The 23,788-nt window shown below is 29.5% G+C and overlaps 1 protein-coding gene across 1 annotated transcript; it reads right to left on the bottom strand.

Annotated features, from left to right (window-relative positions):
- Positions 1–205: 205 nt before the first annotated feature.
- On the bottom strand, positions 206–21,657 carry LOC113548227. Its single transcript, XM_026949001.1, has 6 exons — positions 21,106–21,657; positions 7,400–7,567; positions 3,485–3,697; positions 1,960–2,150; positions 1,054–1,661; positions 206–584 (listed from the first exon to the last, which is right to left on the bottom strand). The coding sequence occupies exons 1-6, from the start codon at positions 21,217–21,219 to the stop codon at positions 514–516; spliced, it is 1,365 nt and encodes a 454-aa protein (XP_026804802.1). The 5' UTR covers positions 21,220–21,657; the 3' UTR covers positions 206–513.
- Positions 21,658–23,788: the final 2,131 nt, after the last annotated feature.

Raw genomic sequence — 23,788 nt, 5'->3', positions numbered from 1 at the left:
ATTTATATCAAAAATCTTTTTCATTAATTTTGTGATTTTTAAGTAGTTTTATTAATTCTATTTTATTTTTTTGTTCTAAAATATTTTATATTACTGTATAGTATATACTACATTACCTTCAATCTATGTGTTGGTATTGAAATTAGCTGTAATAATTTAATACTTGCACATATAACCTCTGAATTATTCAAATAAATATATTTAACAAAATTGAATATAGATTTTATTTGAAAGCAAAACTATAAATGTTATAATAATCTATTAATCTATCACAATTAACATTAACAAAACTTAAAAATACTATGTTGTAAACAAAGATCAAATATATATTATATGTATACCAAATACACTGATTTCTTGACATCAAATATCCATAAAAATTCTTTAAGCTTAATTGTTATTTGATTTTTGTAATCCTAATGTCAATTTGGGCTTATTTTAAGAATCTACTGACATTAACAAAAGATCTATTCTTTTTTTAATGTAAAATAATGTGTATGCCAAATTGAAAAATCATTTTCTAGAATCCATCTCTTCATTTTGGTTGATCTCATGAACTGACTCAACTGAACGTGGGTGAACAACTAAAATTGAAAAATATTACAATTAATAAGTATAGGTAATTTATAATCTTTAATACTGAATTTAATAAAACTAAATAATTTTAAATTATTGATGTCTTAAAATTAATTCCTAGGTACCTTCTAAACATTTTAGTCATCTGTACTAGCTGTGTTTAGATGTAATAAAATTACAAAATGTTGAAGACACATGTTGGTCTCCCACCTAAGGTTTAATAATAATTGTATTAATGTAATTTAATATTTAAAATCTAAGATAACAATACTGAAGCTACAGAAAATGTATGTATTATTAATATTATATCTAGATTTATTATTTTCACTTTGCAAGAAAAATATAGATACATCAATAAAAACAATTCTAATATAAGTTATTATTAAGTATAAAGGTATCATATTACCCATACCAACAAAGACTTTTTACTGGCCTATATAAACAAAAATCAAAACCGAGTTGTCAATATGTACTTACAGTGTGGACGAAGATCTGGTTTGGGTTCGTCTATTGGATTGTCTTGTTGAATCGATTGTCCGGCACCCGGTGGCATCATCATGGACACGGGCACATGAATAGGAACCCTCTGGAATATGGGTGCATTCTGGCGCACAGATTCGGACGGCATAGCTTGGTGGTGCATCATTGGTCCGTCTCCGTTTGGCTTGTCTGATATAGCAACTGTATACATGGCTCTTCCTTCGGCCATCGCTGGATGATATAGAACTTTGTTGGGCATAGCTCTGTCTTCGGCTTCTTGTTTATGGTGTTCGTGTTGGCTATCGGGCGATGGTCTCAGTTCGGGTAACAACTGTTGAAAGATGGGGATGATGTGCTCTTCGATCTGCTGTTGCTCTTGCAGTTGAAGCTGATTGTCAATGTCGGCGTTAATTCGGGCAATCATGGCCAATGGAATTGGACCTTGATGATGGTGAGGATGTGGCATATGGTGTTGTTGTGGTGGCGGTGGTGGCGGTGGTGGTCCCATCATACTTGGTAAATGAGTCATCGGATTATTTCCCATTGGCATCGGCATCATTATAGATGGCTGTTGTTGCATTTGTTCCACCGGGCTTGGAGTTCGTCTGTATTTGAGATTTAATTGATTAGCCGACTACTTATTTATTTTAGTTACCTACAAGCTTTTCATATAAAAATATTATTTTTTATTTGTTTTCTATTCACCTATAATATTACCCCTTTAATATTACCTACTTCAAAATGATATTCATTCAGCTAAGGTTATAAACTTATTTAGCTTAAAGTAGTCAAGGTACTACCTATCAAATAGTATACGTATGTAGATAACGAACATTAAAATAAAATTTATTAGTTTCCAATTATCTGAACTTTCATACCTTTTTTAATTTTTAATTTTCATACCTTTCATCGTGTCCACTCTCGCAAACGATGCTCAATCGTTCACCCGTAACGTGTTCAAAACGAGGATCAGTAGTAATGTTTACTCCAAACGGCAGACGCAACGTTTTTGGTTGGTGGTCCATGACTTCCTCAGCGCGTTTCTTCTCAATCACACAGTTCATGCGCGAACGTTGATTTTTCTCAAGTAAAGCCTTTATTGAAACAATTTCGTTTTAAAACAGCGTTCTTTGAGCGTAATCCTACCAACTAGTCTAATTTAAACTAGCTATTGTTTCAAAATGTTAAAAATATAGTTCATTTTTACCTAATTCTATCATTTATGTAGTAAAATAATACTTATACTCAATATACTCTATAAAAATCTAGAGTAAAAATTATTAAAACTTGATATTATTGAAATTTATAATTATAATGAACACGATTCAATTTAATCTATTAGACAAATTGATCTTAGCGTTTGCAGAGTTGAAAATGTGTGAAAATATGTTATAGAACTAGTTTTCAACCTTAAAGCGACCCCCTTCAAAAAAAAAACCGTTGTTTTAAATTTGATTTATATTTTATACATTTACTACCCAAATGACACCTTGGTAAGAACTGCAGATTATTTTAAATATTTGCGACTGAAATTTTTCAAATATACCTACGTATACGATACGAGTTACGAACAATTTAATAATCTATATCCACTGTCGATATGATTATGCTCCTCGGCATGTTATTGTATACATATAGGACAAAATAAAAAACTTTATTTTATTATTAAATAATATGGAAAAATCTATGTCTACTATTTTTGGCGACCCCCAAACCTATCGTTCGCGACCTCCAGGTTGAAAACCACTGTTATAGAACATAGATGGGTACTTACCTATTTATAATTATGTTAAATGATTTGTCAAACTATTGAATCTAGTTTACATATGTAGATTATTAATTACTATAATATTATAAAAATCAAGCCACAGTTTAAACATATAATTTGTATTAATTATCTAGCAAAAAAACTACTTAAATAGTTCAATAAACATTATTTTATATTTTTAATTATCACATTTTATTTCAAAATTGTCTTTGCTCAGAATTTATTTATTTATTTTTTTTATAGGTGCCTATTAACCACAATTATTTATCTAATTCCACTAAGTCATGCAACAGAAGCCAAGCTCTTTGGTTTTTATTATTTATTTTTAAAATAATGGCAGTTAGTAACAGCCTTTCACCTAGCACTTCAAGCCTTCAAAGACAATAAGAAATTATTTTCAGTCAAAATATTTTCACTATTACGAAAATAATATTCTATTAACATTATATATGGTAACTACCTATTTTTCTATGGACATATCGGACAATATTTATCAAGAAAAATATTTTATTTGTTTTTTAGGGAATTTCCTAATTTAAAAGGCTTAATTCACCCCTCAATTTCACATTTCAACTTTTCGTAATTTCGCCAATGTACTTATACTAAGGTGGTAGACTAGTGAGTAGATACTGTAGTGTCTCTAAACAAACAGACACTCACCCCAACGATTTCGTCGAAATCTAATTCCATTGGGAACTTGATTTGAACTGGCGCAGCGGGTTGTTGATCGTTATTACCGGTTGTCGTACTTTCGGCGTTTCTGGTTGACTGTTGGTGCACGGGAAGTTCCTCTTGCTTCGAATCAGATGTCTCGTCTGATTGCAAAGGGTCGACCAGTGCTTGATACTGTGGACGGTCTATGGCCTCTTCACTCTTTAAGTATAAATATTGTATTAAGTTTATTTTTCATTCTTTAAATGTTAGCTTTAGTTATGTGGATCTATGTATAGCTATATAGTATGAGTATTCGTTCCAACACGTATAAACTACAATGTGAATCAATATTTAAAACTATTATTATTGCTATAACTTTATAATACAATAATACCATAAGCGGCATAAGGCATTATATTTGTTCTTATTGTTGCAATAATTCAGCAGATCGCACTTTGTAAGGAAAGCTATTTTTTATTATTTCAATCAAATTATTTAAGGATACGGTTATGATAAAATATACACTTACGTGTAGTTTTTAATGAGTATCAGTATGGCGGATTAATCACTAGGCTCGTGAGGCTCGAGCCTAGGACTGAAACTTGAGGGGCGGCAAATTTGTTGTTATTTTATTTTTGTTCTTAAAACAATGAACAAAAAAAAAATTAAACCATTACTATTTTTCACTCCCGGTGCGACTATACCTAATTATCTATCTATCACTCTTCGTTGTTAGCCTATTTAAACTACGATCCTTGAATAGTATTAAAAAGGGGGGCTGTAAACACTGAGCATGCCTCAGAGCGCAGTAAAGGTTAACCCGTCACTGATGAGTACCCTAAAGATATTAAAAAAATAAAAATTATCTATATAAATGTAAAATACTGAAATGAGTTATTACTAAAAGTTAATCTCAAAAACTACTGGAGCGATTTCAATAAAAGTTCGGTATATAAAATGAATTCCTCTAGAATCAGAGGGTGTTTCAAGCTCCTTTAATCTTTATAGAGTACCTCATATGTGAAATTCATTTTGATCACTTTACCTAATAATTTTTTTGTTTATATTTATGGTTGCCATTGATCACAAAAAACAATTGTATAATATACTAATTACTAGTCGACCCACCATATTATGTTAATGTAAGGTTTTTTTTTATTAAAAGAAGATAATATTAAATTTATTGTTTGTTATATTCAAATATACACAAAATGCAATATCCTTATATATTCTAAAACTATTCGAACGATTTGATGAAAATTGTAGAGATCATTTTTAGAAATATCAGGAAAGTTTAAAGAGTTGTTTGAAAATATACACATATATACAATCTACCATAAGTGGATTGTCCATCTCCACTGAATTTGTTTATAAGTTTATTTGAACGACTTGGTTCAAACTACACTAAAATCGAAGTATACACCGATAAAGCACTGAATTTTATGTTTTTTTAATTTTTCTCGGGAAAAATCAAATTCTACCTAAGACTATTTATTACATAAAAAGAATAAAAAAAAATAAAAATATCTAGGTATATTAAATTTGTACACAATTTTTTCGAATGTTTGAAACTTTAAAAGAATAATAATCAAAATAATATTAACTTAAAAATATTTTGTTCACATTGCCATTAAATTATAACTTGTAAGACACATATTCTACTTATAATATAGATAGAATATATTTAATTATGTAGTATTATTATTAAACATAGTTGCGTCGATGGTAGATTTATATATAATGTATTTATATAATACATTAATACTACTATAATATGTATTATTATAGACTATAGGTAAAATAATATAATATAAAAATTATATACCCAGTTGGTCATCGAATTGAACAATATGTAATATAGATTATAGATACATATTGCCTGCTTATATGGTGGTGTTTCAATGTTTCATAATCAACTCGTTTCCTGGGCTTAATGGTCGGTTACACTGAATAATCTCCATAGGCATGACACGCGAGTACCTATAGATTGTACGCGCTTGACCCATGTCCCATATACCTATTGGCCGCGTGCAGTATTGCGAACAACGCGTGTGTATGGACCCTTGACCAATTCGTTTTAGTGAATTTTCAAACGCGGAAATACTTTTAGTTGATTATTTGTTTGTATAATATATTGACTATTTTTTTCTTTGCTTTTGTTATTATTATTATTATTATTTACAAACAAATTGCATCGCATAACAGAATTATCTGACCGTTTTAAAGTGTATCATAGATATTTCTATTGCAATATATATATATAATTGATACACAGAAAAAACAAATAATAAATAAAACTAGGAAAACCGTTTCACTGTTGTTAGTGCGTGGATTATATTATGTAGTGAAAGCCGAACAATTCTATAATCTGGAAAACTGTCATCGTCAAATCAGCAAAAAAAAAAACTTAAGGTATATAGGTACACAAAGAAAGTGATATTACATCCACTTTAGTATTCTCACTTCTCATACATCAGATTATTACACATTTTTATAAAAAATATTGTTTACGACCTATCTATAACGGGCTATTTCATAGGTAGTCGCATGTAGGTTTTGATTATAATTTTAAGAGATTTTACACAGAGAAATAAAATAAAAACTAGAATAACTATTCAGTATAAAATATTATTATAATAATTAATAATACTTATAAATTATGCATTATTGTAACGCTGTTGGAGTTTTTCACATTTTTTGTGCTCAATAAATTTAAATGATTTGTATAAATTAATAACTTATTTTTATTGTATATTTATATAAAGGGTAGACGCATTAAACAAAATTAAAAATAAGAGGTATCTACACTTAACTGAAATATTCAAATGCTCATTAAGACAAATATAATACTATTCTTATAACCTATATAATAAACAATATAAATTGTAATGAAAATAAAAAGCAATGAATAATAGCACAAATAATTTTGATTTAGAAATAGACATAATTCTACGCCATAAGTATTTATTATCTAGTCCATATTTTTTGTAAATTTTGCTACTATACACCATTTTTATTTTAGTATATCTAGACCAAGATCTTTTAAGGGTTGTAACTAGTAAACATAAACTTTCTTTTGTCTATTTGTCATTTGCTCCTACACACAAAAATAGGGACTGCTTGTATCTATAAATTAATCAGTAAATTCGATTAGTGTATATGATTTTAAAGAATTCACTATTAATACTTTGTACTTACGAATGTGAAACAAACAGTGCCGTAAACTCATATTTTAATTTTTATACAGTCATGGATTGACAGAATTTTGTTTAAGCTTATTATAATGAATTACAATTTTCAAAATAAATAATTAAATTTAACATTACTTACCAACAATGTCTTAAACAAAAAAATTACTTTTAATTAATTATATATAATAATATAAAGATCGAAATATTCATGAGAAATACAATTTCGGCGATTATAAACTATAACAATGCTATATAGCACTTTACAGCAGTGAAACTTGGACAATAGAAAAGTCTGAAGAAAAAGAACTTCTGACATTCGAAGCGTGGTATTACAAAAGAAATGTTAAAATAAGTTGGATAGATCATATAATAAACGAAGAAGTTTATAAAGTGGTAGAAAGAAGATGCTTCCTAAAAGACCTGAAGAATAGAAGAGCTAAACTAATTAGATAGACGCTATGACATAACAATTTACTATAGAAAGAATGATACAGAGATCCATAGAAGGGAAGAATAGTAGAGAAAGACCACCACTAGAATATAGACAAGTAGTTAAAGATTAGGGTGTGAAACATAATATGAATTAAAAAGAAAAGTCGAAAATCGTGATTGAAAAATGGAAAAATGTTATCAACTTGCCTTGGCTGCTAACTAGAGAACGCAAATGGGTATAGGATATGTAGTATTATTTTATCTCAGGATCTCGTAAGTATATTTATTTTGTATCTACCTGTCTGAGGAGTGCTTCGGCGTGCATTAACTGCGAGCAAGATGCGTTTGCTTGTAGCCAAGCAGCAGCCAACATGAATGATCCAAGTATGAACGAGCACGCGATCACAGTGAATGCCGCTATTCTCGCTATTTGGACGGCAGTCGGTCTAGTTTTGAGTTTGTACGCCTATAAAATATACATTAAAACGTCATTATAATACACAATAACAATAATATAAACAATTATATATGATATACAATGTATACGAATATGTAATAATAGTATAGGTACTACAACTGATATCTATAAGTATAATTTATAAATATTTTTATGTTAAACTATATCTAATTAATATAAGTCCAATAAATAACCATATAAATTCAGCGTAATATTACCGAAAGCGTTCTCTGTAAAGAAGCACTAAGTCGTCTAAGTCACTTTAACTAAATATTACAAGAGAATGGACGTGTTACTATACTGAATTTTCGAGTAATGTATACAGATGCAGGGATTGTGTTTTTTAGAAGTACCTAATACTTAGGACAATGTCATACTCATACAATAGGTATGCTCGTATGGGAATACAATTTCGAATGCCTACGATCAGCACCGGATCTAGGGGGGACGTTCCGGGGCCCACACCCCGGGCGCTAATCATAGAGGGGCGCAAACTTCAAATTTTAAACTTATAATTTTTATTACATTTTAATTTTTTTTTTTTTATACAAATTGAATCTTTTGTTTCGAATTACACAAGTATTTCAAATTAAATAGTTTTAATTCAATATAGTCACACTTGGTAATGATTAAGAAAAAACATTCGTCAAAAAATTATCTGGTTGTGAGTTACGGAAAAAAGCTTTTGAAAAAAAAGAAGAAAATTAACGCATTTCGGCGTATTTTCATAATTGACAGGGTAACACTAATACACAATGTTGCAGAGGTTAGAAATTATTTATAATTATTATTCTATACTATAATTATTAGATCTGTATAGTATTATAACAATTAATGACGTGATTTAATATTAATATTATTTATTAGTTTATTACTATCGATTATAATACGTACTATTTTAGAATTTAATACCTAACCGCGAATTTAAAACAGGTATAACTTCTAAAATAATAGTTTTCGGAAAATGTTGTGAATTAATTGTAATATTATATTACTATATTTTATTGAAATAATACAGTACAATAAATATTTATATTTTATAGAAAATGAAGAGAATGGGACAGATGTTGAGGAGGATGAGAATATTGAGAAATGTAGTTCTGGGGTAATTGTCGAGGAGATTAATTCTGATCATAACAAAGATAAAAATCTAAATGTGTCCGAATTTATGTCATTGAAATTAAGTGAAAATGAAACTTTGGATTTCAAAGATTGTGGTACATGGCCTGAAAAAATAATAGATTCTCAAAGAACTCATATTGTTAGAACTATATTAAAAAGTTGGATTTTACTAGATCTGAAAGAGAAGGCGATCTATTAATGTTTCTTGGTTTTTCAAAAATCTTATTAATTGGAAAAAAGTGTCAGAAAGAATACCAGAACATGAAAATTCTAATATTCATAAAAAGTATTTTTGTTCACGAAAAATGCTTGAAATTTCAATTTGTGAAGGTAAAGGAATTGATATAATTATAAAATGAAATAAAATTAGAAGAAAATCATTGGAGATTAATTAAATCGCCTATAATAATCCGTATTTTGACACACTTAAAATCACATGCATTTTTTATTGTTGACTTTTAGGGGCGCTAATATTATGTTATGGCCCGGGTTACATAATTTTTGGATCCGGTACTGCCTACGATACAAGTTTAAGTTCATTAATTCACCACAAGTTTTTTCTGGTTAAAATAACGACTCGTGACACATGATTGTTTTATATCCCTGAACACTGACAACAAAAACTATTTAAGGTACAAGTTTTGGCTTATAGATATTTTGATTGTTTGCAACTCGTTATTTTCAAGCTCTAGACAGTTTTAAAACAATAGGTAGTTTGAAGTAATGATACCTACGCATATATTCGCGATACACTTTTAATGATAACATCCATCATTTAATATAATGACCTTTAAACCACACGTTTGTTGCGACCAAAGTATGTGGAGGCGGAATATGTATATTATTCTTATTGTTGTTATTTTCTAGGTTTTAGAATGCGCCGTCAAACAAAAATAAATAATAAAATGAATGTAAACAACTCTGTAGAATTTTACCATCATTGTTATTGTTATTGTTATAATAGGATCTCTGAACAATCCAATAAGAGGATGCACGCCACACGGATTTACATGATTCTATTTTTGTGATTTTGAAATTGCTGGTAGATTAACGCGCTAGATATATATTTATTGTGTTATTATACATGTATTTTTACTATATTACTATTCAATATACCATAATAAACGACGGGTTTACCTACACGACTACACAACTCATAACGGCTGAATGTCTGATCACGATTTTCAAATATTATGTACAAAAGCATCCGTGCTTAGTGTAGGTAGGTATACATTATAAAATATATTTCCTCCGATTCCTCCGATTCCTCCTAGTCACCACTGGCTTATAATATAAATAATATGCGTGTAATTCGTGACGATGATTAATCACGAGTTTTCATGACTCGTAACTCGTGGTTCGATTAAGCTCTCCTCGCGGCTGTATTTGAATGTTAAAAAATGTTTTGAATTTATTCCGTGAAGTATACACGCGTAGATTGTATAGACAAACAGATGCGTACCTATAAATTATAATATATTATAATTTATATTCACAATATATAAAATTGTTTGAGTATTCTTATAATATGTTTTGAGACACATAATAAAAGACTTTCACACGATTTTGGAATATATTTTAATCTTTATCAATTTATGCGTTTATATTGTATTATGCATTTATACAACAATTTTTGTTTTCCGACACGATATATAAGTTAAACTACGCACTGCTGTGCCTTGTTGTTTTAATATAATGTATAGATATGTAACATCACGTTCATATAACTGGACCGTCGCCACGCTGACCACAATTAAATGTTATTATGTTTTTTTATTTTTTTTTTTTTATCATTGTTATAACAGTTGTCGTCGAGTTGCGTGCGTAGCTATAGGTACCTAAGTAGATATATATTATATATATATATGTATATATTGGAAATTCTTGTTCCCCGATATTCCGAACAAAATGCATTTATTTGTTCCGCGGTGGCAATAAGAAACCTTAACCGAACCACAATATACCTATTACCAACTGACAACTATACCTATAGGTATATATAAATACATGGCAATTGAAAATGTATTACAGGCGTTGTTTCCACGGCGAAGAAAAGTCGTAATTGCGGTTTTCCTACGAGTGCAACGTGGGGCATGATGCCTGCTTATACCTAACTATTACTTTCTCGATTACCGTTGTACCGTCACGGACGTCCAATAATATAATCTATAATAAATAATGAAAACTATATAGAAGGAAATAAAATAATATATATATATATCGTCACTTCTAATAATAATAAGTGCAGTTCGCTGCCACCACCAACCAACAATTATCGCTAATGGCCGCGTACTTACTACAGACTATTATGTGTCTATATTTTATATACGCATGACATTCTACGGCGCGATACCGTGTACCGCTGTTATTAACGGGATAAAATCAAAAATCAAACCATAATAGGTATACTGAAAAACGTGCTCTTATCCACAAGAACTCATCTCGCGTTTTGCGCATTTGCGCACCGGCTCGGTGTAGATTATGTAGTGGCCGATTGAATTTGAAAATCATTACTGCAGATGCGTCCACAGAGCATATTCGGTTATTGTAAACGATTCTTGTTCAAAATATGTCTTAGACTGATAATGCAGGTAAAACCATATATGCCTATTACGTAATATTAAATATATTAATATATTTTGAAAATAAAAATCTTGTCACAATAACACCTGCAATATCGTGGGTATTCAATTTTCTAACGAAACGTGAAACTTTTCGAGCATCACTTCTACCAGGAAAATTGTTCTCGAGAATAGATAATAAAATACATCATTGTCATGTACTTTCGCTAAGAATCTTTCTCCTCGGTTTAGGTATATCTATACACAACGCAACGATATAAGCAGTACAAGCAATTTTTATACTGGTGTATAGCCTATGTATGATTTAGTCGCAACAAAAGACAAGACATAATACCTACATTAGAATATTCTAAAACTACATATATTGTACATTGATTATTACGGGTTCGGTCTTCGGTATATAGATATAAAAATATTTACCATATTATAAAAAGCGCTAATAGAACACGATAAGTACCTGTACAACTATATTTTACAAGAAAAGTATTTTCTATTTAAAATAATCAAATACGTACTTATAGGAAATGTGAATCTAGATTAGCTGGATGAAATCCAACAAATCAAAAGTTTTTAATTAAAATGAAATTTATATATATTGATACTTTGATCTCAGTTCCTACACGTATTGATATAGCCGTATGGGATTAATCCACGTTTACCTACACGAATATTTTGTATTGTCGTTTTTATTAAATTATTTTGTATTGTCCACGCTATAGTTATGATTCAATGATTGTATATTATGATATATAAATTTCCTGTCAAAAACACAACTGCTGCTGTGTGTTACATACATAATATATGTACGCCATTTTAAAACGTATATTCGCAAACAGGACATCCGGTGCACTTGAAAATGACTTGCGAAAAAATCCAGGTGATGGGTGTATGTATATTGTATACGTATAATGTATATATATATAATACAAATATAAATCTTTTCTTTTTTTTTCGAAATTCGATCTGTATACAAATTGCGCATATATATGTCGAGCGTATATTATGACTTATATTTTATTATTGAGGAAAGTGCGTTGAAATCGAACGAATTCATTATGTTTTCCGTGTCAATAATTTACATAAATTGATCACATAACGGTGTAGGTAATGAATAGCCAGCGTGTCTGTGGGTGTTAAAGTTAATGAGACATGTCCATTGAATTCCAACAGAAAAATAAGAAGAAAAAAACGAATGGCTTAACGAGGAAGCTACTTTCTATCATGAGATTTTTTTAATTATTCTTTTGTCTATACAATTGTACAGACAATTATACAAGTTATTTACAAATGCAGTTCATTGTGATTCACTATGGATTATAACTATACGCGTTAAAGCGTTATATATAGGTGGATATATGATGCAGGAACATTATGTTGACAATAATATATTAAATCAAAATACCATGAAAATTATATCGTATAAAAAGAGAACTAGCTTTCTTAACGTAATGGAATATTAAAAACCTTGCCATGACCTACGACAGTATGACCTATCATCAGTCATCGCCTGCATATAATATGCGGCTATCACATATTATTTTGTAGTATATATAATACACCAAAGCTTTGCGTCTGATGATATTGGTAATAATGTGGCATGCGCCATGCACAGCGTTAAACAGAGATTAGAAAATGAAAATGTTTATATTTTATATATATCCTCCAAACTAATTACATTAATAATATACTGCAATTTATATGCTGTTAATTACATTTTCCCTTTTACCATATCATTATAAAAATTAAATAATAATAAAGCAGAAAATTAATGCAGATAGGCACTTAATTAAAATAGAAGAATTAAATTTAATTGTTTTTGTCGTATAATTCAACAGATAAAACATGAAAATAATTTACATTGTATATTTAGAATAATCGATACGTGGATTTCAAGAAAAACGACTCAGTGAAATAATTAAAAATATACCTATAGACTAGTTAGAAAAACTAACTTGGAAAATTCGAATTTGTAAAATACTTAACTAACAATTTTATATTATATATGATAAGCTATGAAGACTTACAGTAGTAAGTACTTGCGTTGGCTACAGTATAGTCTACCGCTTCCCTAACTAAAATAAAAAAAATTTCAAATTCTTCTTTAGAAAATCGATGAATAAATATTTAAACCTATAACGCCTACCATAAGACATCTTCCTAGAATACCAACCAAACAAGTATAATAAGAAGGTAGATCTTTGTTTATTTCTATTTATTGTAAATTTATAATTTTGTAAAAACATTTAGTATAATATGTTGAAACTTATAATTAATTAAATAATTACTAAAAAAAATTTACGATATCAGCTAAAGTACCAACAATACCTATCTAACTCCTAAGATATATTATAATTATATCATATACCTACCGTCTTGCACCTCTACCAAGATACTATAAAAACCTATACTTTAATCTTATATTATTATTCAAAAATAACAATGAAAAATAATTTTGACGAAATATATTTATACTTGGTTCAGTTAAAGTATTGTAAAACTAGATATAGGATTATAAATTCATTTAACCAATCTTAATTATTAATTATTTTTTGGTCTCATTAAATATTTTAATAATAGTAAAATGTTAATTCACCTCTCACTATTTAGTGCGAGAAAACAACGGACGCATAAGAGGAATTATTTACCAGTTTATATAGAGTTTAATTATAATAAAAAGTAGGTAAGTAATAATTATATATATATACAAACACGCCAAGATGAATAAATTATCGATTTCCTATTTTATGGTAAAACAATTAAACGGTAGTTTATAGTTCGATAGAATTGGGACAGTAAATTCGCCTATATCTATCGGAAAAAAAATCATAATATTTAAATCGCCAAATCTAAATCCTTAACAACAAAGTAAAGAAGAAAAAAACGTTTTTATTAAACCTTATTATAATATTATATATTATACATTCTAACGATAAAATACAATCATGGTTCACGTAAATACATATATTGCGAACACATCTCCTATCTTTGTGTATAAAAGGTATTTTTCTATGTAGGTGCTGGTCGTGTAGTGGTTAGTTGTTTAATAAATGACTGGTATGACCACGGTATGGCCGAACGTGTCGTGTTGATAAAAAAAATTTAAATGGTATGTGTAAGTATGTAATATTGTACTCGACCAAAGGTCAAACGTTAGCTTCTTGGCACGTCGGTATAACAACAACAATATATAGCTACGGTTGGAGAAAGTATAAAAAGATATAAAGCAATTATTTTTCAAAACAAAATAATATACTTTTATTATTGCCTATATCAAACCAATTATAACACTGACGCGTATAAAAATAATGTCTTATGTTTCGGTTTTTGCACTCGATTTGTCCGTTTCAAAACATTTTTGTGTTTGATCGATGACGAATAGTTTTAAATATTATGGTTGAATACAACCACACTACTGCGGCAGATCCCGGAAATCGATTTTAATAGCGTATACAATCGTATGATATATAAGTACGTAATATTATGATAGGCGCGACTTGTGTATAATATGTACAGATACGTAAATATATATCTATTATTATTAAAATATTATGAATAGAAATATGAAAACGTTTTGAGTGTAATCGGTTAAAAAAACAATATGTCTAATGCATTATTATATTTATATAGTATTATGTTATTATTATCGACGGTAATAAAAAATTTCGTTTCACAATTTATTGGTTTTTCGGTACTTGTAATAACTCCTAGGTAGTTGGGTTGTATTTCCTTTAACACAAGACATATTTACGGAAAAATTATTACGATATCATAATAAAAAATTAAAAGTATCTAAAGAATATTGTGTTTTGTTTTTTAAAAAAAACATTCAATTTTCTTCGAGTCCCTAGATCGGCTTGATCGTGTTGATTCAATATTGTAATATATACCTAGGTTACCGGTTTACCGCAAAGTAAGTTCCCTGTCGCAGTTCATATTATAATATTATAATTGTTAGTCATTCCACAATAATAGTATAATACTATCAAAGTTGGTACATTGGTACATTACAAATTATTATGTTTATATACACGTAGATACATCTTTATAGGCTATATAAATACAAAATAATTAGCTATAATATTTATTATGTTGTACATTAATTATTATTTAATTTAACATTTTAACGTCGTAACTGCAGCTGCAGGTGGATATTATATGATCGACGTTGACCGGAATTCACAGTTATGCGTGTTAGGTACCTGCAGCAGTATTGTACAGAATGGCTATAATTAGATAAGTTTCAACAAAAATTTACGAATTATTGACGCCGATGGAAAATAATGTACCTATTAACCTACCTACGCTTGTACGTAAGTACGTAACGTATAAACTGTACATATCGATCATTATATATATGCGCAGAGACTGAGAGACGGAACAACTAGGTATACAATAATAATTAAAGTTCCCGTTTCTAACTAGTAATTCGAACCAAGTGCTGCACAATAACGTAATATCGTTTCTTCGAAAGCGCGAGATGTTCGATATGGTTGCAGGTTCAAATATTATTATTATTAGGTACGATTCACGACATCTGTAACGTTACCAATACTATTTTATAACGGTAAGACGGCGGTCGGCTGCAGTATTGCGTTGCAGAACATTTGGCACAAATCAGAAAAAAAACTATTATATGGGTCGGAGTTTTTTTTTCTTCATATTATTATAAATGGTTAACTATTATATTTATTTCTGCTCGATTGAGAAAAAAAAATCATATTACATATTGTTATTATATTATTATACTGTACCTATACAATTATAAAGGCAGTTTTCGCCACTTATTATTCAATAATCGTTTTATATCATTTTGTCACATTGTCCGCGTACGCCGATGGATATACGTATTATACATGTATATATGTGTGTTTATTATTATTATTCATTCGATAAGGAGAAAGCGTTTGGTTCAATGAACCTGGCGGGGGTTCGGGCCAGAATGAAAATATTGTGATGAAGCAATGCGTGTAAGTGATATGTTCCTATTTTTATATAGTTGTGTAATTTGATATTCGGCATATAATAGTAGACACAGTAAAGTCGTTATGCAATGTCGACTACCTATATAAAATATATTTATATTGTTAATATTATTGACTTGAACGGGTGCACTTTTTTCCATAATTTACTGCATTTTAATTCTGCTCCGAATTTGGCGAATTAAACGCGCGACTGGAGCGCAACGTCAAAAAAAAAAGATTTTATATAAGTAGGTATCTATATCTATTATGTATTATGTGCATTTAACCACGTTGTTGATTCCAGTAGGTAGGTACACATTTAACCAATAATTATCAAGGAACTTGTAAACATAATATAATTTAACGCGTTCATTATTTATAAAAAATTTGCCAGTTATTATTGTATATCAGAAAAACTTAAGTAAATAAACGCCACACTACATAATTATTCATATTATAATATAAAAATACCTGAATTGTATTGCGGTTTTATTTTTTTGTATTATGATATAATATAATATAACATGTAGGTATATTTATTTGATTTCGCGCGTGTGTCATTATCTGATTATTATTATGTAATTTAATTTGATTAAAATTCGATAAAAATTCAAGTTATAAAAAAAAGAATGAAATAAATATATTTATATTGTTTGTTTATGTAGATTTATAATATACGTTTAAACGGTACCTCTATATATGGTTTTTTAATTATATTGAGGCGAAATTCGTGATATTCCGGGAATTAAAGAATCATGTTTAACATTTTATCAAAGAATTTTCAGTAAAGGTAAGCCATATTTTGCCTTGTATCTAATATGTTATGAATTTACGATTAAAGAAGTAAGACGTAAAAAAAATTAATTATCAATTCAATGTTATCGTTTTGTTATAGTAATTTTAATATGAAAAATAATAAAATGTTCATTAGTGCAAATTTTTACTACTAACGACTAGTCATAAAATTCTACTTTTGTGTAGAAACTCTTTGAATTTAATAGGTACTATATTTATATTTGTATGTAATATTTTGTTTATATATAGTAAAAGATATTTAATGTCCTTATTCCTTATATATATATATATATATATGTGTGTGTGTGTGTGTGTGTTTATACTAAACCATATAGTATATGATATAAGTGATATAACAATACGAATATCTAGTTAATTACAATTGAGTTATAATTTAAATTAGTTAAATATAAGGATAAATACTTTAGGAAAAATGGATACTCGTTAGTCAAATTAATCAATGACACGGTTATCGATTTTCATTATATTTTTTTTAACAATTGTTGTTCATTAGAGAGCATATAATGTAACAAGTAACAACGACTATATACTATAAATTAAATTACATAATTGTCTACTATTTTTTTTTTTTTTGTGTGAAAATCTATAATTATTCGTAAGAAGAAAAATATTCTAATTTCATAAATTTATACACTTCGAAACTCACAAGTAGGTATCTGTTGGCTGTTGCGTAATAGTAATAATAATAAATTAAAATTTTGTAGGAAAAAAATATGAATAATATGATGTATTATATATAAATCGTGTAACATACTTTCTATATAATTTAACATACTTATTGTTTTTATACAAATACACCAGATGTTATAATAGAATGAATGTCAAATGTGATTTTCTCTCAATAACAAAATATAAATAAAGTGAAAATTCAAATTCATAATAATTGTTTTCAGAATTTTTTTTTAATTTACTGTTCGCCGTTTTTACAGGGAATGTCGGCGAGTTATAGGATACAAAAATAGTTGAATGACATTATCGTCAGCTTTATGGGTGTATACATTAGCAAAAACATTGGAATAACAACTTTTTTCAGTAATGAGGTCTTTTTCTTTTTCGTTAATCGGCGCAGACTATAGTTAAACTATTATTTTTCAGAATATGTCATTCAAACGTCGTGTATTAATAAAAATGGAAAGTATCCGACGTTGTTTATAGGTGAATGCGAAAATTCGTCATTAAAGGCATTTAACTCATGCAAAAAAACCGTCAAATTCATAAATCATTTAATGGGTCGTATCACGAGAGAAAGCGTACGTGTGAGTGTACAATGTGCATATATACATTTATCGTACCCTAAGTGAAACTGTGTTTACCACATATATGCAATTTGTGCACTTAAAAATCTACTGGAAAGTGCACAATATAATGAATTATAATGATCGTATAATATTCGTATTATAACAAAGAGTAAGCGCTATAATCATAAATATAATCAAAAACCAGATACATAACTGAAATCGACTAATTATATATATTATACGCCGTTGACACAAATTATATTCAGTTTGATACATAAAAGTAGTAACTAGTAAGTACTAACTAAATGTACAAATATGTTATACCTTATAGTCCTTATACGTTACGTTTGGAGAATTATAATATACAACTACACTCGTATACATTTATTATTACCATTTATATATATACAATATACAATATACATTTATGGCTAAATCTCAGTAAATCATCTGTAAATCTTTCAGACTGTTTACAAAATCTAGAAGATTCGTTGAATTTAATTCTGACTCGAAAGACCTTATCGACAACCGGTTTATTAACAGACCATTATACTTATGCAGCACAACACGACATTTACATATTTTATTTCAAGTTTTTGTCATTATATATGTTTTTGCACTGTTGCAGGCACGGTGAAGAACGCAAGTAAACATTCGGATCTTATGATAAAAAAAAAAAAATTTCCGTGAAAACAGGTATACTAGTATACCTACGGTGCAAATTGCGCAACATAAAATTTTACGAACTCAGCAATCCAAGTGCAATGTGTAAGATAGAACTGTACAAATTACTGCGCAGTAACTATATACGTATAATGGCTATTTAGTGCCCTCTTGCGTAAACCCAAAATCCAGAAGCGATAAAGACAACGATATTTTGTTATCCTGTCGCCTGCATATTGACTGGACATATGTCATATTATATGTTATACACTCATATTATACCTAATATATAGTCACATACGACAGTCTTGTTGGCAGCGCAGTTAACTGCAGTATGTCAAGCATGAAAAGATCTTTTTAAATGATTTTTTACGTATAGGACACTGGAAATCGTAATTCGTTGTAAAAATAGAAACGAAAACACTCACACGACCATTAACGTGCGCATTGTAAGAATTGGACTCAAGGTAAAGCGTTTATAATAATATATACATCATATGTACGTCTGTGCGCCCAACACAAGAGTCGAAGAGAAAGGATAAATTATACTACATATTGTTTACAGTCGTTATACCCAGTTGTCCTCGACACACCATCTTTTTACTTATTATTATTATTATTATGATTATATTACTTTGTATATATTCATGTACGTACACACATTTATATAAGTACATGCAGCTGATGTTTTATTGTAGTAATATACTAATATATAATATCATATATTATATTCCCTCCGGTGGCGGTAGTGCAGCAACGCGCACCAACTCCGTACAAAAATCAAAATAATTAATAGGTACCTATATGTACAGAGATTTTTTTTTTATTGTTTTCATTATTCGTCGTCCCGACGACAACAATAATATTATAATAAGAGCGTTGTTCTTTGACGCGCTAGGCGACGATGTGTTAACAATATATATAGTTGAGCACAAATCCAATGAGCAACGATATATACTATAAATAATTATTGTAATTTGTGAGGACTAGGTAGTCGTTTTTTTTTTATCGAACCGACCCCGCGGGACTCCCCAAGAGACGATACCCTTTTTTATAATTTGGTACAACGAAGAGGCTGCTGCTAAAGGCGGCTTATATAATATAGGTATACTCGCTTCTCAATTATGATTATATATTATATTAAAATAATACACACCACGTGTGTCAATCGACGTTATTGTACTGCGCTTGTTTTCTTTACGCACAGATTATTACTACTACACGCTTAAATAGTTTTTCTTTCTCGTTTCATATACACAATATATTATAGTAAAAGCGATTAATTTTTACTGACTATTGTTTGTCCCACAGACAACAGGTTTCCCGTGAAAAAAATCAAACTAAAAACGTGAACGTAGAATGTAAAAATAAATAGTAATATACTGCTACTGCACATATAACTATACAATTAATATACATTTATATGTATATATATTATGTAAATGTAGGTATACTATGCGTCTATATCGTATAACGTATCTATATACACAAGACCATTGCTATTTATACTACTGTAGCATTTTTATTTGTAGAACGGTCTAGCGAGGTCTTTTAAATAATACACCAACAACAACAACAACAACAAAAATGTGTCTTTTTTATAATTTGTTTTTCGCGATTTGCTCAATGTCTTGAGAAAAATTCCATACTCGGCGACACTCAGCCGTTTAAATCACCCGCGTGGGTTTTAAATTAAACATCGCATATATACTAGTGTTGCTAAAAATATCATATCATATAGGTGCAAAACTACAATAGCTATCCCGATTAAGTCAGCAAGTTAGTTTTAATAGTATCCGCAATCCACCGAATAGGAAAGATCGAAATTCGAAGTAACAAAATTGAAAATACGTTTCTGGTCGTTGTGGTGTTTCGACTTTCTCGCAAACCGCGAAGTGGAGTGTGACGCGGTTGCCACCGCACGACGGGCGCCTGCAACGAACGATTTTGCTCAAACGCTTCAGACTACACCATAAATCGAACTGTAGCTATTATTATTAATTTAAAGTATCTCGTATACTGACAATTATAGACTATAGTTGTTACGATATATTAGGTAATAGGTATATGTATACCTAGCCACCTAAGTCATTTTTTAAATAAAAACCTTATATATTATATACTATAATATAATATACAATGTTCTATTATCGATTACAACTTACCGGTGGCGGTTCGGAGACGTACACCTCGTGCGTGGGATATTCCGTTTTCATGCTGATGCTGTCTTCCGACGGTGTACCAGCTGCTGCTACCGCGGCTTCCTGTTGCTTGTCCATGTCGGTCGTGTCTCCTGCGTCGACTTACTATACTGTCGTGGTCCCCGCGTTTGTAATATATGACGACGATATCGACTTATCAAATATAGCGCCGAGCGAGGACGACTATTTGACACGGACCTGACAATATATATGATGCCGTGATGCAGTTAAAATATATTGGTTATATGTGCACGTATGACGTGTGTTGGCGATGACGTCCGCGTGCGATTCCCACCGACGACGGCCGACCGCTTGTACTGACTTGATCGGATGTCGGCGCCTGTATAGAGTTTTTTTTAATATTTATATATCAATAACGATGTATGTAATATAATATTTTTGCGGCGGATGCCAGCTAAATATATTGCCTAATGCGTTCGACGACCGACTCTGACTGACTGATCGAACGGACGCGACGAGAGACGATCGGCAGCGGACAGTGGTTAGACGCGTATAGGTAATAAAAAGTATTCTTCTCGAGCACGGCTGTCTCGGTCGAGCGGGCGGACGGACGCGGATTTCCACCACCGACGAGTGTTTAGGAAGGGCATGGCGTGAGATCCGAACTAGCGACCTCCCACGCGCTCTTAATAATAATAATATGTATTACAGTATATTTTACTAAATAATAATATTCGTGTAAAAGACGTACACAAATTGTATATAGTCGTATTGTATTGCGATTGCGACAGAATTACGTGTGCGCATTGTTTTTCATCAGTTCTCTCGCGAAAAAAACGCAACGCGCTGCAGCAGTCGTCTGGAAAGTGCAATGATACATAATATCGCCGATGTATGACCGTACTATAATAGTATACAAAACTGCTACGTCTTGTATTTATTTCCTACAACAAAAAACGTACACCACTTCATTACTATACTACCCATAGTACCATTAGTACCTAATATAAGTGTTATATTATTAAAGTAAAACACCCTCTTCGCACCCTTAAAACGAAAAAACGCTAAATTTTTTTAATTTGAAAACGTTCTTTATTTTAACAATTGTACAAATTCGTGTTATGTTAAAATTATGGCTAAACCTTTGTTTTATTTTAAAAAACTGTTTATTATAATATTAAATTATCTACTTATAAAAGTTAAGTTACCTTGTATTTTTAACTATAATAATATAATACATATTGTTTGGAGACCTCGACAAAAGTGAATGTCTGTACACTTCTGTGTATAATCTATATGATATATTCTATGATGGAGGCGTACAAACTACAGAGTGCTTTGATCAACCTTAAATATGCCATATCTCCACATCTCATACATAGCTATAAATATTTTTTGTAAACAATGTAAACATTATTTTGGTTTTATAAATGTATATTCATCATATATGTATTGTACATCTAGGTTGTAGGTACCTACGACTATTATATATGTATACTTGTATTCATAATAATTATTATAGAATGAAAGATTAAAATGTACTTATACCTAAAGTTTTCAAATTAAATTACAAAAAGTCAACTTATATATATAGTTGTATAATTGTATAGACTTATATAATCGTACTATATAAATAAATAAAGTTGATAAATATATAATATACATATTACATATATGGTATATTTGGCATAGTATAATTGAGTTAATAATAACTCGCTGTTCCCTATCACAAGCTCGCTTTTTAGAACAGCTTCATTAAAATACTTTATAAATTGAAAATGTATTTTCATTTTATATGTTTTTGTACTTATTAATACTGTGATTGATGATGATTCAATAAATAATAATAATATAGTTGAACATAGTATTAAAATGATTAAACTAACATAACCAAATACTATATAGGTAGCAGGAGGTACCTAGACGGCTAGGCAATAAATAATGTAATATCAGTATTCAGTAGTATGATATTAAATATTAATTGAGTCGAACCGTATACTTAATATAACATACTTATGTATTATTATTAATCTAGGTTCTATAGGTACCTAGTGTACTTTAATAAGGAAATTATATGGCTATATAAGTATACATTGTGCATAATAATACATTGTATAATAGATATTGCAATTGTTTTAATGAAGTAAAGTTGTGTAATTACAGTTCGGTAAGTATTCAATGCATTTTTTAAAAATATCTAGTTGTAATAAGAATAAACAATTATTCCAAACAATATTGCCAGTAGAGGTACATTTTCTATTTCTGCATTAAAGAATTTAAACATAAAATAATAAAATGAATAATATATAAAATAATTATAATTTTTTCATTATAATGGATTTGTTTTTTTAATAAATCATGTGGTAATAACTAATGAAGTATGAAACTGTCTTAATTTTTTTTTTTTTTGGGGGGGGGATCCGGTCTTTAAGACCATCCCGTCAAACAAATTTCCCTCCATTTTATTCTATCTTCAGCTACTTCTCTCCAGTTTGCTCTTGGGCCTACTGCTTTAACTTCTCTCTTCACACAGTCTTCATCTGAGGCATGGTCTGCCTAGTGGTCTTTTTCCTTTTGGTTCCTCTTTAATTACTGTCTTGATACTTGCTTTTTAATAAATCTAATAATAATGGAAAACTACAGAAGTGGTTAGGGATCGCCACCCCAACCCCATATTTAAAAAAAA

This window comes from Rhopalosiphum maidis, chromosome 4 (genome assembly GCF_003676215.2).
Source record: "Rhopalosiphum maidis isolate BTI-1 chromosome 4, ASM367621v3, whole genome shotgun sequence".
Taxonomy (NCBI): domain Eukaryota; kingdom Metazoa; phylum Arthropoda; class Insecta; order Hemiptera; family Aphididae; genus Rhopalosiphum; species Rhopalosiphum maidis.
The sequence above is the reverse complement of the archived record's forward strand: the minus strand, read 5'-3'. Positions and strand labels throughout refer to the sequence as shown.

Coding starts and splice junctions, on each gene's coding strand:
- LOC113548227 (XM_026949001.1), bottom strand. CDS start 21,219: ATGGACAAGCAACAGGAAGCCGCGGTAGCAGCAGCTGGTACACCGTCG. Junction 3,698..7,399: donor CCGAAGCACTCCTCAGACAG/GTAGATACAAAA, acceptor TTATACTTAAAG/AGTGAAGAGGCCATAGACCG. Junction 1,662..1,959: donor GAGAGTGGACACGATGAAAG/GTATGAAAATTA, acceptor TCTCAAATACAG/ACGAACTCCAAGCCCGGTGG.